The sequence below is a fragment of the Mustela lutreola genome, chromosome 4, assembly GCF_030435805.1.
Source record: "Mustela lutreola isolate mMusLut2 chromosome 4, mMusLut2.pri, whole genome shotgun sequence".
NCBI classification, from domain to species: Eukaryota; Metazoa; Chordata; class Mammalia; order Carnivora; family Mustelidae; genus Mustela; species Mustela lutreola.
In genome coordinates, this window is record NC_081293.1 from 201,371,908 (window position 1) to 201,388,914 (window position 17,007).

The following is a 17,007-nucleotide window of genomic DNA, read 5'->3' on the forward strand; positions in this document are numbered from 1 at the left end:
AAACAGGGACTGGTTTCTCTGCTTCCGCTTCTGCGGCTTCCCCGGGCCTCGGGCGGTACCCGGCTGTGGGGCCCTCTCTGGGGCACCCTCCTCATTCTCTCCCGGGAAGCAGTGGTCTACCCCGAGGATCTCCGTGTGCCGAGTGAGTGAGCTAGATGTGCGGATGCCAGAAATGGTGATTTCTAGCACTTTCCGGTCCAGTATCAGCGCAACACGCCCAGTCACTGCCTAGTCTACTGGGCACCTTCACCAGACACCCAGCAGGTCAGAAGGCTGTGAGGTAACTGAAGTCACCGCCGAGAGCCGGGTGAGCACAGCGCCCTGCGGTGCGCCCCAGGGCTCTGCCGTCCTGCCCGCAGCTCCCTCCGTCTGGTGACTTTTCCCAAATGGGAAGCAGCTGCTTCCGTCCTCGGATCCAGATGAGGCCACCAACGTGGATGGAACATGAGCCTTCAGGGCTGAACCCTGAGTATAAACAGGGCTGTGCTCGGAGGAACCAGGTCCCACTTGCTGGAGAGCCTCTGCTCAGATGCTTCGGGACCGCCGCTCAGACCCGGGACGCCTTCGTGGCGCGGCTTCACGCCCCGAGGCGGTGGCATGGGCGACCTCTGGTGTATCTGGTCCCGGCCGCACTCTTCTTCGGCAATGGTGCGCTGCAGGGCTGGGAGCGGTCCCGATGTCCTGTGCCACCACTGGCCGCCAGTCCCTAGGAGCCCGCCCCGGGCTGTGTCTCCGGGATGACGCAGCAGATGAGCGTGCCCGCAGCTCCAGGGGCAAAGACAAGCCTAATTAAAGCAGATGGAAAGAAACCGCAGTGTCTCTTCGTCCAAAGTTTGTCTTGAAAACTAACTATTCAGCAAACCAAACTCTTTGAAAGCCCCACGGAGACCTGGTTAAAGGAAAGCTGACCCATCCGAAATCGCAGGACGCCCAGGTCACGTTCTCCGCCAGGCGCCCGCTCCCTCAAGGCATAAAACTGCTCTCTGTACTTAGATCTCTTGTGATGTGTCTCTCTCTACCTTTGTCATCCTTGTTCTGTGCTCATGTCTTTCTCCCACCGGCCCAGCGTCTCTGAGAAGCCCAGAGGCTGGTCTGGGCGCCATTTCCACGCTCCCCAGCAGCCAGGACCATGCCTAGCTCTAGCGGATGCTTGGCTGAAAAGAACACATATGTTTAGAAGAGACCCCTTGAATATTTCTGTAAAAGGAGACAGATAAAATCCTGTCTAAGGCAGGCCTGGAAGGAGTTCTCCCAGGACCTGCTCAACGCCAGAAAGGCTTTTTTTTTCATTTTCTTAGCACGGGAACCATGTGCACGGGAGTTGGAGCCGTGGGCACGTGAGGCGGACAGCTCTTCTCGTGGGTGCTGTAGCCTCCACGGGCCTGACCGTGCAGCTCATTTCTGTGCTGGACTTACTTTTACAGGTTGAGCAGAGATATCTGAAGTCTGGCCAAGAGAAAGTGGACTCACATTTTAGGAGTCCGTTAACAAGGTTTAGTAATGCTTGCGTTTTCCTCCTCACGGGCTCACTGGCGTCCGTTGGCTCTACCATGGTCTGAAACACACCCACAAGGGAAAAACAAGTGTCTGGGACACTTTCTGCAGTCGAGACCCCCGAACGCCACGTCCCTGCACTGCGCCAGGCTTCCTGCGGTCACGGGCTCTGCATCAAGGCACTCTGGGGACAGGCGGGGAGACCTCTGTCGTGTCTTCTGCGCACAGCTCAGAACGCACCCACCCAACCCGCTGTTTGGCGCACGAGACGTCCGCGTGGGCCTCCCTCGGCGATGACGACGCGGTCCACGCTGGCGGCGTGATGTCGGGTGCCGACACCCTGCGCCCAAGCTGGTCACGTGGCCACTGTCCCACAGGCCGTCCACGGCAGTCTCGACCTCTGAAACCCCTCCCACCAGGCGTAAGAAGGCATCTCAGTCAGAAATCCCTGCCGTGTCCCTGGAACGGGGCACACGTTCTCTAGGGAAGACGGCGCGGCACACTTAGCTGGAGGCTGCTGGGTGCAAACCCTGGTCACGCAGGGGTTCCCAGAGCCAGGGCACTCGCTTCCCGGCACGCCCGCTTCATCCAGTCCCGTGCAGTCCTTACGGGCTCTCGTCAGTGTTCGGACGTCTGGGACGCTCCCTGGACCCGAGGGCGCGCCGCCACTTGGAGTCATCCGCTGTCCTTTGGCCTTGCTCACCTCCGTGAGCGACGTCTGTCGTCCGCTTAGATGCGCGTGCCGGCTCGGGCTGCTGCTGTCTTCCTCCCGGAGGAGGAGGGAGAGAAGCGGGTGGAGGTGGGTGAGGAGGGCACAGAGGGAGGGACAGGGAACCAGGAACGCACTTAAAAACGGAACAGCCGGGATGTTTGCAGCTGTGATCTGGAATACCAGCCGAAAAAGGAACTCAGGCGGCCCTGGGGGTGCCTGGGGGGCTCCATCGGCGAAGCGTCTGCCTTCGGCTCAGGTCGTGAGCTCAGGGTCCTGGGATGGAGCCCCGTGTCCGTAGGGCTCTCTGCTCCGCGGGGAGCCGGCTGCTCACTCTCCCTCTGCGTCTTGCTCATGCTATCTTGTTCTCTCTCAAATAAATGAATCTTTTTTTAAAAAGGGGAGAAAGCGCTCAGGGTATCTGTCTCTCGCCGAGGCCCGAAGGCTGCGAGGGTCCGCTGTGCGTTCCGTAAGCAGAGTCACGAGCGCTCGGCAGATCAGGGGTTTCCAGCCCCACGTGGAGGGGACGTGGTGAGCTTGTGTGCAGGGAGTCCGGCGAGATGACCTATTAGCGGTAAAACGTCCTGGCGCGTCCCGGGCGTGGGACTGAAGGGGTTTTCCCAAGAAATTAACTCTCCTCAGTTCCTGTATTTCCTTTAATTTAGCCCAACAATGTGCTTGAAAACCAGCCAGTCCCTACGCTAATGGGGCTCTGGAGCCAATGTCCGCTTCCACAGCTCCGCGCTGCCCCAGAAGCAGGAGACCCGAGGGTGTCGGGGGGAAGACCGATGACAGCACTTCACGAGCGTCACATGGCGACGGGGCTTTGGGGACAAGCTCAGGCTCTCGGGTGGGGCCTCTCAGGACGGCCAGGAGCCCGACGTCTCACCTGAGCCCTGGTGTGATGTGCTCCCTTGAGGAAGAGGGATGAGGAGGCGGGGGCGGCCCTGGGGCTGGGGGAGGCTGGGGCTGGCCCTGGGGACCAGGCTGGGGCTTCTCTGGACACTGGCTTGGCTCCTGTGGGCTTGGACGGTGATGCCTCCGACAGGGCTGTGTGTGGCCAGAGTGGACTGCCCAGGCACCAGCCACCTCCCTCCCTCTGCTCTCCACCAGGCGCGGGCCCGGGGCCGCGAGGGCAGGGCAGATGCACAGACTCGGTCCCGGGCCATGTCCGGGCTCTGGGGACCTGCCGTGTGCATGCAGGCTGCTCACCCGGGCTTTGTGTGACTCTTCCTCCCCAGTCCCCTTCTCGCCTCCCCTGCCCGACCTCCCGTGGAGAGTGTTCGGGACAGGGAACGTCTGCCGTCTTGGGCTCCCACGGGACCACGGCAAGAACTGCGATCAATGACGGCCTCTATTGAAACCCAGCCCATCCCTCTTGGGAAAGAGAGCGAGCCCCCGTGAAGGCTTCGTAGCGGAGCACCTTCGGAACGTGGGGACAGGACTCGACGGGAGGGCTTTCTTCTCGGAGACATGTAGCTTACAGCGTCCGTGTCTGCGCCCGCTGCGCACCAGCGGGACCCCCGTCCACGGGGCGGGCCCTCTGCCCTGGGCTGTGGACTCTGCGCCCCATCCATGCTTGTTGGCCGCCGGTGCCTCCTGAAAGAGCTCCTCTGTCTGGCGGGCCGGGCCGGTGTCCCCTGGGCTGCGCCGCCCTGTGGTGAATGCGGGAGACAGCCGTCCGCATCCGGTGGAGAATGTCGCAGGTCCCGGGGCCGGGGGCTGCCGCTGCCCCGCTCGACCGCTCCCACCTGCAAGTCGTCCCCTCGTATCCGAGCTCGGTGAACGGGGTGGCCTGACTTTCTGTGGCGACGCATCAGCGCGGCCACCGTGGAAAGCACTCGGTTCGGGCAGCTTCCCCTGTAATACGAGAGGAGGGAGGCAGTCGCCTGCTCCTCCGATCAGGCTTCCCTCGGGACTGGGTGGGGAGAGACAGAGTGTGTGCAGGTCTGCCGGGAGCTCCACTGTGGCCGTGGGAAGAGGGGGGCCCGTGGCAGGAATAGCCCCCGGCCAAGTCCCCGGGACGGCCCCTCCTCCCGCTGCCCAGGCTGCCCGCATCCCCGTCTCACAGCGATGTCTCCTCTGGGCGAAAGCTGTCCTCACGCTCCTCCGGAGACAGCGGGCGTGGAGCTCCGTCCACGGGCCCCAGGACGCCTCGGGGGGCCGGAGCTCACTGCCGGCAGCTCTGACCTGCTCTGGGCCTCGAGAGCCAGCGACGCGGCGCCTTTGTCGACAGCAACATGTTAACTGTGCGAACGCCCACCGTCTCCGTGGGGAGGCTGCCTGCCGTGCGTTTCTGCGAGGGGACGGGCCCGGGAGCAGCGCCTCCCCCAGCACGGCGCCGTCTTCCCTGTGAAGTGTGGGCAGCAAGAAGCCCGAGTTCTGGAGACCCGGGTCTGAGTCGTGCCCTGCCTCTAGCTGGCTGTGTGGACTCGGGGAAGTCGTTAGCCCCCGGCACCAGCCTTCTGGTAGAACAGGGACCACGATCTTCTCCCACTGCAGTCGAATAAACCTAGGACGTACCTTCTCCGCCATTCCCACAAGCAGACTTACGCAGCATTAAGAACTCCCGTGGCCACCATCCATCCCAGAACGTCTGTCTTCCCGAACCCAAACTGTCCCCGTTAAACACCAGCTCCATCCCGCTCCCCTGGCACCCCCCCTCTGCTTCCTGTCTCCCTGGATCGGACTCCCCGCGCCCTCGTATGGGGCCCCCCGGGTCTCAGCTTCCCCCTCGGTCGTCAGGGGCGCTGGCGAAGGTGGCTGCCCGCCCAGGGTCAGGCACGCGGTGAGTCTGCGGCGGGTTTCCCTCTTCCTGCTCCTTCCTTCCTCTCCCTTGGACTCCGGAGGCCCCTGTGCATACGTCTTTCTCTTGAAGGAGCCACGCGGGCCGCACCTCACGGCGGCGGACCCCCTCCCAGCTCCGGACGTGTGTTCCCGCCTCAGCGCTCGAGCCCACGGCCGGCCGGCCTCTCCTCCTTCCCCTCTGCCCGCCCGTCCCCACGTTCCCCTCCCCCCACGGCTCGTCGGCGCCCGAGCTTCCCAGGGCCTGTGGGCCGTCCCAGGCTGCGGGACTGTCCGCTCGCCCCTGCAAGTTCACTGAGCAGTCCTGGGGACTTGCGCGTTCTGGACATCCTGGGCCTGGCTTGGGCCCCCTCGCTGACAACCGCTGCCCCGCTGCCCGGCAGCCTCTCTCTGGATTCCTGCGGTGGCCACGCGTCTGTCTTAGCAGCAGTGTTCGGTCTCAGTCAGTGCTCTTCTCTCAGTAATGCGCGGAATAGTGTCCCCCAAAGGTCACGCACACCTGGAACCTGCGGACACGACCTTCTTTGGAAATAAGGCCTCTGCAGGTGCGTTCAAGGCGAGGCACACTGGCCAGAATGGACCCTTAGTCTAATGACCAGCGACCTTGGAAGAGGAGCAGAATTTGAGCCAGAAACACAGATACCCTGTGGGGGCTCACCCCGTGGATGGAGGCAGGGGGAGCGATGTGTCCACGGGCCAGGGCACGCCCCGCCATGCTGGCCACGAGCAGAAGCTGGAGACAGAGACATGAGGAGGTCCCCCCGCAGAGGCTCCGGGTGGAACCGGTCCTGCCCGTGCCTGGTGTCAGGGCTTCTCTGGGCTACTTTGTTCAGTCACGGCAGCCTTGGAGCCGCTGTGCCCCGCCTTCCCCGTGACGTGGTGTCTAGCCCCAGGGTGTCTGGAGTCGAACAGTTTCTTTACGACAGACTTCTCAGCGGCTCCTGCGTGCCGTCGTGTACAATAACCCTGGAGTGTGCGCCGGTCACCCACAGAGCCTTCTTGTCCTGGGACACATGCTACGTTTGGCGTGTTCTGAGCAGCCTGACTAGGGCTGTGATCCCGCCCGTGGTCCGGATTCTCCCGTTGCTGCATCTAAGACGGCTCCTTCTGTTCCTGAATGTCAGCCCTCCAGGCACTCTGGAGAGCGACCCACGCCCTGCAGACCCGGTGACATGACGAGGGTCGCCCCAACAACCACGTCTGTCTGGAACAAGGGGCAAGAGACACACCGCGGTGCTCGCGTCCACAAGCCACACGACCTGGGCAAAGTGGAGGCCTCGTCGTTTTATGACGGCAAAGATGGTTTCCACACACACGCTACCCTCTGGGTGGGACCTGGTCCACGGTAAGTGGCTGTGGATGTGCCGGCTGTTACTGCTGGCAAGTGCCCTTGTGCCTTCCAGAAGACTCGCACGTGGGAAGCAACGGCTGGCCCCTCAGGGTTGTTAGAAGCGGATGGCGGGTCTAGGTTGAGGACTCCGTCCTCCAGCACACAACTTGGAATGTTCTCTGCCCCCCTCCTGAGCATCGGAAGCCGGGGAGGCGGCTGGAGCTGGACGGCAGTGGCGCATCGGGGATGTTCTCCGAGCAGAGCGATGGTCGTGGGCTCCCGTGAACCTCAGCTGAGCCTCTGCCGAAGGTCCCCCGGAGCAGGTGGCCCATGGGTGCCGAGCTCCCCGAGCAGGGAGGCACCCCACGCTGGCCGCATGGCCTCTCTGGGTGTGACGTGGGTGAACGTCGGCATCTCGTGGCTCGGGACCCGCTGGTCCTCCCACGGCCCTAACGCGAGTTTAGCGGCTCCTCGCCGCGGTTACAGGTTTGGACAACAGAACCCTGAGGCTCCGTTGGTTCATTTTCTTCAGCAGTGTGACGGCTGCGAGGCATAGCCCGGGCTGCACGGACACGCTCTGATCTTGGTTCTACGTGGCGGCCGCAGTGAGCTAGGGTCCCCGGGATCAATAGGCTGAGAAGGCAGGGGGCGCGTCCCGGACCCTCCTTCAAGTTCTCCAGAGCCCCCCGCCCCGGGTCCGTGCCCTGTTGTAGGTGCGGAGGCTGCAGGGGACCGACGGCCTGTTGGGGAGCAGAACGAGAGACTCTGGGGAACAGAAGTGTGGAGCCCGTCAGCCCGGAAGGCCTTTGCTCTTAGAACTGCCACGCTGGACGCCGGCGTCACCAGCGGGGGTCCGAGTTAACCCCGTCTGAGCGCGCGGCCACGCTGCCAGGGGTGGGGCTTGCCGCCCACCCAGCGCTCCGTCTGCTCACCCCTCACCTCTGTCCTGCACGGGCTCGGCTGGGCGGTTGGTTGGATGTCCCCGCGAGGGCTGGGGACAGCGGTGTGCCTGACGCACAGGGGAGTTGGCGTGACCAGGCCTCCGTGCAGAGCCCCTTCCCCCTTAGCTCTGTGGCCCGGCAGAGGCCGGAGCAGGACGCGGGGAGGGAAGGAGGGGAGGCCCCTTGGCCTCTGGGGCCGGCGCTCATGCTGACTCAGCGGCTGAGCCTCCGTCTGGGCGCCCAGGACTCTGCTGGACGGAACAGACTAGCCGGGCCCTTAAAATGCAGGACACAGAGTCTATGAGGACGAGAAGCTGTAATCTGACACCGCTGTTTACCTCCAGAGGGAGAGAACCATGGACAAGGGACATATTCGGACAGAATGCAGTAATTTAAACACTTATTAATTCCATTTCCTTCTATTTCATGAAACAAAATTTTAAAGTGCTTAGAAAAGTTAGGCTCTTTAAAGCATTCACTCTCTCAAGTCTTGAAAAACAGGAAGATCGAGAACAAACCATTGAAGGACCCACATAAATCAGTAGCATTGGGCGAATGCCTCTAGAAACACGCTGACATTTACCGAATCGGGTCCAAGCCATCCCTCGCGGCCCGTCTGTCAAGGTCTCATCGTCAGAGAAGTTCTGACTCCCGCAGACTCACCTGCCAGAAGTCGGCCACGGTGGCAGGCAGCGGTCCCTGGGTGGCGATGTAGGCAGGATTCCTGGGGTCGTGATCCATCTGCAGAGACGAGATTAGGGGAACAAAGATGAGCCGAAAGCCTAGGAAACAACCAGGAAAGAGAACACGCCTCAGGAGGTGAAGGCGGCATGTCCCGGGCCGGATGCCGGCCCTGGGGTCGCAGAGTGAGAAGAGCAGGCCGGGCTTCCTTGCTGTCCCTCCTGATTGCGACAGTGCTTGGACCTCGGCGGAGCCCTGTGGCCCTGGGCGAAGACAGGTGGGGCGCTCACACGGCGCCGTGTGCCGGGATGCCAGGGTTCTAGACCACCCAGCCATGGGCCAGCATGCGTGGCCTCCACCCTGGCCAGGAGCCTCGGCCCCGGCCACCTGCCGTGTGAGCTGCCCGCACCGGTACCCCAGGCCACATGCAGGGGTGTGGCCAAAAAGCACCTGTGGGAGCCGCAGGTGTGGGGCTGGGAGAGGTGAAGCCGGGGGCCAGACCCATGGGACCCCCTTCAGGGTCCCGGAAGAATGAATGGACGCGTGCATCCTGCCTCCCACAAAAAGTTAGCTCCTCTCACACGGACGCTGGTTCCCATTACCCGGAAAGGGGTGCCGGCACCTGGGTCAGACTGGGGGCCTGCGAGAGTGGGGTGCGAGCCCTCCGCCACCGATGAGCCCAGCCTTCCGGCCGCGCATTTCCCATTCCAGTCCTACAGGGCCAGGCACGGGGCTGAAGACAAACAAACAGCAGAATACGCCGTGGTGGGCGTTCTGGCGGGGTGGTCTGTCCAAGCACAGCCTGCTGGTTGCGATAGAGGGCGTCTGGCTTCAAGTACCTTCCTTAGGACATTTAATTCAAAGACGTCTAAGCAGGAGAGCGCAGGGAGAAAGGGACCCAAGGAACAAAGCCTGGAGAAGGAAACTGGGGGGAGCTGCCGTCTGAGGGTCGAACGGACAGCCCCTTCCCTCCCGGGACTTCCTGGCCCCCTGTGCACCCCGAACGGACGGCACATGGGGAGCGGACTGGGCCTCGCGCTGGAGCCTCACCTCGGCGCCAGGCGTCCACTCCAGGTCCGCCCCTGATTCTGTCCCGTCTGGAGCTAAACTCTCCAGATACCAGGGTTTAAGGAGAGATTCACAGTCCTCTGTGCTTAAAGACCGTAAGAAGACATTTCCCAGTACAATGAAGACAGGAGGCGTTTTCAACCACATGTGGTTGTGTGGCAGCCCACGGGGGTGTCGGCTGTCCACCCCACAGCCGCGGGAAGGCCCGGCCCCGCCCTGGGGTTGACACTGCTGCGGAGGCGCCGGCTCGGCATTGGGGCGTCCTCGCAGAGACAACGGCCGTCAGCACACGTGGCACGGGGCCCACCTCGGATTGCGCGGCCCCTGGAAGAGCGGAGGCGGGTCAGTCCCACGGAACAACCGTGGGACGCCGGCGGGGGCTGGGCGGGAAAATGCTTTTTCTGCCTCCGGTCTGTGAGTCCCGATTAAGACCGGACCTCGTTTTCAGAACGCGCATTTGTGGGGGCGACAGCCATGTACAAACCCCCCGTCTCTTTCCAGCAAACGATTCTGCGTGAGAAGTCAAACCCCGCCTCCTTTTCAAATGTGGGTTTTTGCCCAAAGCAATTTCGAGAGCACCACATTTAAAAATGGTCAGTGTGTTCAACCTGCACCCGTAGCTGCTTTCAAACTGGGAAATCTGTGATCAACAGTAACAACCCGAGCAGGGCTTCAGGAGGGTCAACAGGCGACCCACTGTGGCTGGCGTCCGTGGTCCGCTGTGGCAGGGTGGCGTGGACAAGGCCCATGGTCTCCCAGTGCCCCGGGCCACGGCCACGCGACTGCCACTTGGGAGACAGCGGACAGGGTAACGATCACAGAGTGGGAATGTGTCACCCACCGTTTAGCAGTAACTCACAGACGATTAGGATTTCACGCTGTGCACATTCTGTTGAAGAGAAAATAACTCTGGGCAGAAGTGCTTTGTGTGTGCAGCAAGTATCAGGCAACAGAAGGCCTTCTCACAGTTCTGTGCAATCTTTAACCCAAAAAGAGTAAAGCAGATACTTGACTAAGTGAACAGGAGCGTATATTTAAGATTTCCAAGGCAGGAGGTGCTCCCCTGTTCTTGGCAGGGAGCACGTCACTCGTGTGCACGTCTGTTCACACGTATCTGGAAGTCAGCGGCTCTGTCTGGGCCCCGCGGTCAGGGCCGTGAGGCGGGGCAGGGTGGAGGGGAGGCTGCACACATGAGCCCGCGGCCCGTCGGCTCTGGGAAGCCACGTGCCTCCCGTGCGGACTCCCCTGTGCATGCCGTGGGCGGGTGTTGCCGGTAACCTTGAGGCTACCGGTCAAAGCCTGTGCGCTTCGCACCACGCCCTCAGGTGGCCTTCTCCCCCGTGGATTGTGAGAGACAGAATGGCCCCCCAAATCAGACACGACTTATGCCCAGTGACTGCATAGCAGGTGAGGGCCATGGGGTGCCGGGTCCCAAGTACGACTCACACCACCATGTAGCTCTCACGGACTGTGTTGAATCCACTGCCCATGTGGCTGGCACACAGAGACGTGTGTTCCCTCGAATTTCTAAATGCACAGGCCCCGCAAAGCCGTCCTAGCCAACCGCTCCAGGCTGTGCAATGCCAGTTAGTAAAGGGTGCGAGTGGCTTTCAGAAGCTCTAACCTGCGTTACAGACTCCGCAGCAGTGTCCCCCGTCGTACGAACAAAACAGACTTTTAACCTCAAGCACTGAGTGTGCCAAGACCAGGGACCCACGTCCTGAAGCCTGGAGAGCTCGGGGGAGAAGCTGGCGGGCTGCCTGCTGCTGCGTCCTGCGGGGACAGCCAGCTCCGTCCGGCACAATGCTCGTCTTGACCACAACCCGGGGAGCAGGGCCAGGCCTCTCACCCCGAGCTCTCAGAGCGCAAACGCGCACATATTCCTTATCTGTTCCTATCCGGCTGCCCCTGCATCTGTTTTCTCTAAACTTTAGAGCAGACTTCACAGGCCATTTTCTTCAAAACAAGTGAGTGTGAAGCCAGAGTTTTCAAGTCCATTTTCTAGATACCCAGTCTTTGTAGGGCAATTCGCGGAGAAACGGTCGTTCCCGTGGTTGATGTGAGAGAGGCTGATTTAGGCACTGAAGCTGTTTTCATAGTTTTTTCTTCTGAGTTGGGATTCAAGTAAATTATAAAGTAAAACACACACAGAGCTGCTTGTGTGTAAGTGTTTTCCGAGAACCAGAGAGTCGGCTCCCGTATTTGGCCCGTTTCTATGATACTCACGACACTGCACCGGTCACCCTTTCCAGAGGGGTCCAGGTGCGCCCGTCACGTTAGTTAAATGTGCTCTGAATTAAAACATTCAACAACTTTATCTCCCTCCGTACACAGCGGAAGGAAGAGGAAGTTTATTTTCAAGTGGGGGCAGTTTCAGACCCGTCCCTGGTCACAGCGTGTGGTGTTTCGAGCTCATGGCGCGGCGGGTGTGTTAACGACCCACCTCAGTGCTCATCCTTGGGAAAAGCCGGGCGCCCCCCGCGCCCCCCCCGCTGGGCGGGAGCACGTAAATCCCGTTTACTTCCAGAACCTGCTCTCAAAGCCACGCCCCCCATGGCTGGCGCGTGGATGACTTCAGTGAGGACGACGGACAAACACGACGGATGTCGTGGCACAGCCAGGGTCGTCCCCGTCCAAGCGCAGCTGGGAAGGTGGTCATCGCTTCCCCCCGGTCATTTCAGAAAGGTGCCCCGGTTCATTCTTACGACCCAAATGCGGAGAAGGAGAGTTGTGGCGTGAAACGAAGGGGAAACATGAAAGATGGCCCAAGTCCCCTCTCTCTCCTGGCCTCGCCTCCCGCCCCAAGCCCCGCCCCGTGGGGTCAGGGTTGGGGGTGTCATCCTGTGTTTCCCACAACGGAGGTGCAGGGTGTGGGAGCAGCTCGGGCCCCATGGGAGCGCCAGGCGTGTCCGAGGAGGACACGGCTTCCGCACAGACACTTCTCTTCAGCTGGAGATCACCGGCGGTGGGACAGTGGGACGTTGGAACCCGTCAAATAGGCGGGGCAGTGTGGGGAGGCTGGACGCGCCCCAACTCTGAACGCTCACCTTTTAGCTTGAAAATAACAGCTCGGCTCTCTTCCCGGCCCAGTCACATGCCTCACGGCCGGGACGAGGAGCCCAGCAGGGGGACACGGTGCTCCAGGCAGATCTATGCTGCCGGCACTGTGGCCTGCCGCGGGGGACCACGTCCGGGCCCTCACCGCGGCCTCCCAGAAACCCCGCTCTACCCGTAGGAGAGGCTGCACACCCGTGAGGCTTTGACTTGGTTCTGAATTAGCACTGACAGAAACTACTGAGCCCAGCGGGGCATTTTTTGAGAGACTGGCTCAGGATGGGAACCTGGAAGACACGGGTGCGGCCAGTCCTTGCGGTCTCCCTGCACCGGTGGGGACAGCCACTCCTTACCAGCAACCGCGGGAGCTGAGGTCTGGGCTCAGAGGGAGGAGACCGAGCAATGGACCAGCCCTTAACCCGCTTTCTCACGGTGAGGACGCTACGCTGTGCTCCCGCTGTGCACCATGACGGCCAGGGGACGGTCTCTGACCCACGGCACCCTGGGCTCCTAGGAGTACGCTTATATGCCGGGCGGGCCGGAGACACACGGAACCAGCAGCTACTAGAAGGTTCTGAAATCACAGGGTGAACGTCCTCAGGGAAAGCCTGCTACTGCCAGAACGCAAGGTTTTGTCAGGATGCCGCAGGGTGTGTCCCCAACCCAGACGCGTCACCACCTCCCTCGGCCCCCCCAGGTCACCGGCAAGCCCCCCGAGCTGGGACGCTCCTCGCAGTGCTCCCCTGAACGCAATCTGAGGCTTTCCTGAGACGTCCCGACGCCTCCCTGGTGACAAACGTCGATGCCACCGTTTATGGGGGGAGGGGCAGGGAGGGACACACCCAGTGTCCCCCCGAAATCCCTGCTCACTCCCAGTCCCTGCCATCAGCCACGCTGCCCAACACTCAGCCGCGGAGGCGCGTGTCACCAGCCTCCCACTTGGATCACTCGGACTTCACCTTGAGAAGCCAGCTGCGCACCGTGCAGGCCTCTGACCCGTCCCCTCCGGCTGCTCCGACCCCCCCTCCCACCGCTCTCCCGGGGGCTCACGCTGGCGTGGGCTGCGCGGGATCCTCTGGGTGCTGTGGGTCACGGGGGTCCCCAGGGGTTCTGTTCGTAGGATGCCTGGCCTGGGAGGCACCACCCCGCGCACGGCTCGCTGCTTGTCCTGGGGGCTGCACCCGGAAACAGCCGCAGGGACCAGCCCGTGCGTCTGCCTTGGTGCCGCCAGCCTTTCCATGAGGGTGGGGCTGGGGGCTGATTGTCTCTGCTGCCCCGGAACACACAGGGAACAAGTGGGTCTGGAAGGGAGAAACGCCCCAGATTTTCCTGAAAGCCGTGGGTTCCCGTCAGAAAACCAGCGGCCGCTCTTGCTGGGCCCCTAAGCCAGGGGGCCCAGGACTGCTCTTGCCTGGGGAGGCCCCGGCCCAGGCCGGCTGGTTGAGAGGACTCACCTGGTTAGGATTAACGGCCAGGTGGAGCCTAGCTGGCTGGCAAATACTAATGACCTGGTTCACCAGTCATTGGTTGAGCCCGGTGCCTGGCTGAGACTACCTGGCTCCCTAGTCACCGGCTGAGGCAGGTCACCCGGTCAAGACAAACCACTAGCTGACTAGTCACCCGGCTGACACCATGGAGGCTCGTGACTGAAGATGGGTGGGGCCCCCGGGGCAGGTACTCACGATGGGGCTGGCGTTGATGTAGTCCGAGTTGCTGTGGCTGTTCTCGGATTTCAGCAGGATCCTGGAGTGATCGTCTGCAAGCAAAGACAGGAAGTTAGAGGAGCGCACAGGCCGGTGTCCCCAGGGGCCACCTAAGGGGACAGCAGACACCGAATGCCCTTCGAGGGCTGCCAGCTGCCATGCTGCTGTCCCTCCCTGGGGCTCTGCGGAGGCCACTATGGGTCACATCCCCTGCCCCGTCCTCCATTCACGCTCCTTCAGCCTCGGGGTGGAGCAGCAGGGGGTGTGGCGGGGACACTGCGGTTCGTCCGGCAGAACGCGGTCTTCCGGGTTTTTCTTAGAGTCCGACACCGCGGTCAGGGGTTCCGCTGCAGGATTTTCTCTGGGGTCTCCCTTCAGCCAGCAGACGCATGCGGCCGCACACAGCAGACACGTTTCCACGTGAATACCCAGGAATCAGGCAACTGTCCTCTGTATACAATTTTGTGGTCTGGAAACTGTTCCGCTCTGGAGACGACAGTTTTCTTTTCTTTTCTTTAAAGATTTTATTTATTTGACAGAGAGAGATCACAAGCAGGCAGAGAGGCAGGCAGAGAGAGAGGAGGAAGCAGGCTCCCCGCTGAGCAGAGAGCCCGACGTGGGGCTCGATCCCAGGACCCTGAGATCACGACCTGAGCCGAAGGCAGAGGCTTAACCCACTGAGCCACCCAGGTGCCCCCACAGTTTTCTTTTAAAGAAAGAACAGAAGAAATAGAAAATGTGGCTGAAGACGGAAGAGGGGTTGTGCAGGGAAGGCCTCAAGCACGCGGGCACCTGACGGACGTGGCAACCAGACGCCTCCCGGGATCAGCGCCGCGGGATCGCCACCGCTTAGTGCGTTGGGCCCATGAATTAGTCTTCATCCTGATTCTGGAATAACCACCCGCCTGCGCACAGTGACATCCCTCTTTGCCTATTTCCGGGAACTTCCCGAGCTGCACCCACAGCGGGACGCGGAGGAGGGGTGGCGGGCAGCAGGGTGGTGCCTGCTGGGACTGTAACAGGCTCAGGGGAGGGACACCCACGACACCCCCTCCTCCTCCTGCCTCCCCCGGATTGCGGCCTCCTTCTCCGTCCTCCGCGAGGCGCAGCTGAGAACTGAAGGCCCCAGACCTGGCGGCTCAAGCCTGTTCTCTGGGCTCCAGTCAGTGCCTCCGGGCGCCACACACAGCCCCACCTTCTTCTGAGAAACGAAAGACAAGCTGGCTGGTGCCTTGGAAGCCAGGGACTGTGAGTGTCTGACCTCAGCCCCGCACCCCACAGAGTGTCCGTTCCGGGCCCCCAACCCGGAGAGCCGCTCGGGCAGTCGGCAGGGAAGCCTGCAGACCGTGCCGCGGTTTAGACGTCTTTCATTTCTCTAGAAGGTTTTACTTAAAAAATTTTTTTTGTCAACAACTCTGGGGCTTGGAAACTTGGCGAGTCCGCTGCACGGGACGTCATCCCGTCGGTTCTCCTGAGATCCTGACGTTAGCTGTTTTCCAGTAAAGATGAGATAGATGAGGAACGTCGAGAGATGAGGACGGGCGACGCGCTGCGTGACAGGCTGACGTCCGCGTAAGGTCTCTACCCAGAGGTGCTCGGAAGGCGTTTATGACGGCAGCTGCGGGGGCGGCCCCTACGGCGTGAGTAATGATACAAAAACCCCAGGTGCTCAACGCCTCGGGATCCTGCACACACTTACTCTTGAGACAGTGAAAATTGGCCGTGGCAGGAAATTGAAATAAAATTGACCAGAAAATTCGGTCAACTCTGACACCTACATACGCCGCAAACCCTCCTGTGCAGGCTAAACGCAGGGCGCCGGCCCCGTGTTGCTCCCGCCTCTCCCGCAGCTGAGACCCGCAGCTCGGAAGCTTCTGCTCAGCCCTGCGCGCTCGCGCAGTCACTGAAGGAAGCTGGCTGACGGCTGAGACTCAGGCAAACCGCCCCGAAACCCACTCGCCCCCAAGGACATACGAAGTGTGTGCGGAAGTCGCTGTGTCCAAGGGTTACAGGACACTCACGGCCGGTGCCTCGCCGCACAGATCCAGCCACCGGGACAGAGAAGCTTCAGCGTCCCCCGCCCCGACCCCTTCTGGCCCTGGGATGCCGGCAGCCGTCAGTCACCTTCGAACTCCAGCCCCCTCCCCTTCCTCTTCTGTCTCCTTATTTTATTTCGACTCAATTAGCCAACATGTAGAACATCGTTATTTCAGGCGTAGCGTTCAGTGGTTCACCAGTGGCGCGTAACTCCCACTGCCGGTCACAACACGTGCCGTCCTTCGTGCCCGACCCCCGCGGGCCCCTCCCCCACCCTCCTCCCCCCTGAAACCCTGTTTCCCAGAGTCAAGGGTCTCTCATGGCTTGTCTCCGTCTCTGACTTCTTCCCACCTGTTGTCTCTCCGCCCCCCATGATCCTCCGCACTAGTCTTTACGTTCCACGTATGAGCGAAACCATGTGATCACTGACTCTCTCTGCTTGACTTACTTCACGCAGCACCATCTCCTCCAGTCCCGTCCATGTCGGTGCGAAAGTTGGGTGTTCATCCTTTCTGGTGGCTGAGTAATACTCATTGTGTGTACGGACCACATCTTCGTGATCCATTCGTCCGTTGAAGGGACTCTTGGTTCTTTCCACAGTTTGGTGACCGTGGCCATTGCTGCTATGAACATTGGGGTACAGATGGCCCTTCTTTTCACGACGTCTGTATCTTTGGGTTAAATACCCAGGAGTGCACCTGCTGGGTCATAGGGAAGCTCTATTTTTAACTTTTTGAGGAACCTCCACACGGTTTTCCAGAGTGGCCGCACTGGTTGGCATCCCCTTGTCCCAACATGAAAGAAGCCTGTGTTTGTGCGAGGCCATTTGGTTCTTTAGGATGACAGGCTGCCATCTTGGTCTGCTGGGTTTCTGGATGAAGTCGCTTTCCTTCCCTCACCACCTTGCCTCTCGGCTTACTGGCCTGTTGCGCGGCCAGCAGACTGAGCCTGGCCCCCGTTACATTACGCCCATGAAGGTTCCGCAAGCCCAGGGGACGCAGGGCGGTGCCTCATGCACACGTCAGGCTAGAGACCGTGCTGTGCTGCTCAGACACGGGCGCAGTTTCTGCAGGACACTCTGGGTCTCCCGCTGCAGCCTACACAGGATTCTGGACTTTTTAAAAAGCGGCACTTTTGGCTGCTTCTAAAGGGTTCCAGAGAGCCTTCTGGGGGCCCTGCCATGTT

At 61.3% G+C, this 17,007-nt stretch overlaps 1 protein-coding gene across 3 annotated transcripts in view; it reads right to left on the reverse strand.

Moving 5' to 3' along the window:
* Positions 1–17,007, reverse strand: part of PTPRN2 (protein tyrosine phosphatase receptor type N2) — a 688,130-nt gene that overhangs the window by 28,338 nt on the left and 642,785 nt on the right. For all 3 annotated transcript variants that reach the window (XM_059172404.1, XM_059172405.1, XM_059172403.1), the window contains 2 exons: positions 13,765–13,838; positions 7,943–8,020 (listed from right to left, as the gene is read on the reverse strand). In XM_059172404.1, coding sequence (XP_059028387.1) covers positions 7,943–8,020; positions 13,765–13,838 — 152 coding nt within the window. The remainder of the gene's footprint in view (positions 1–7,942; positions 8,021–13,764; positions 13,839–17,007) is intronic.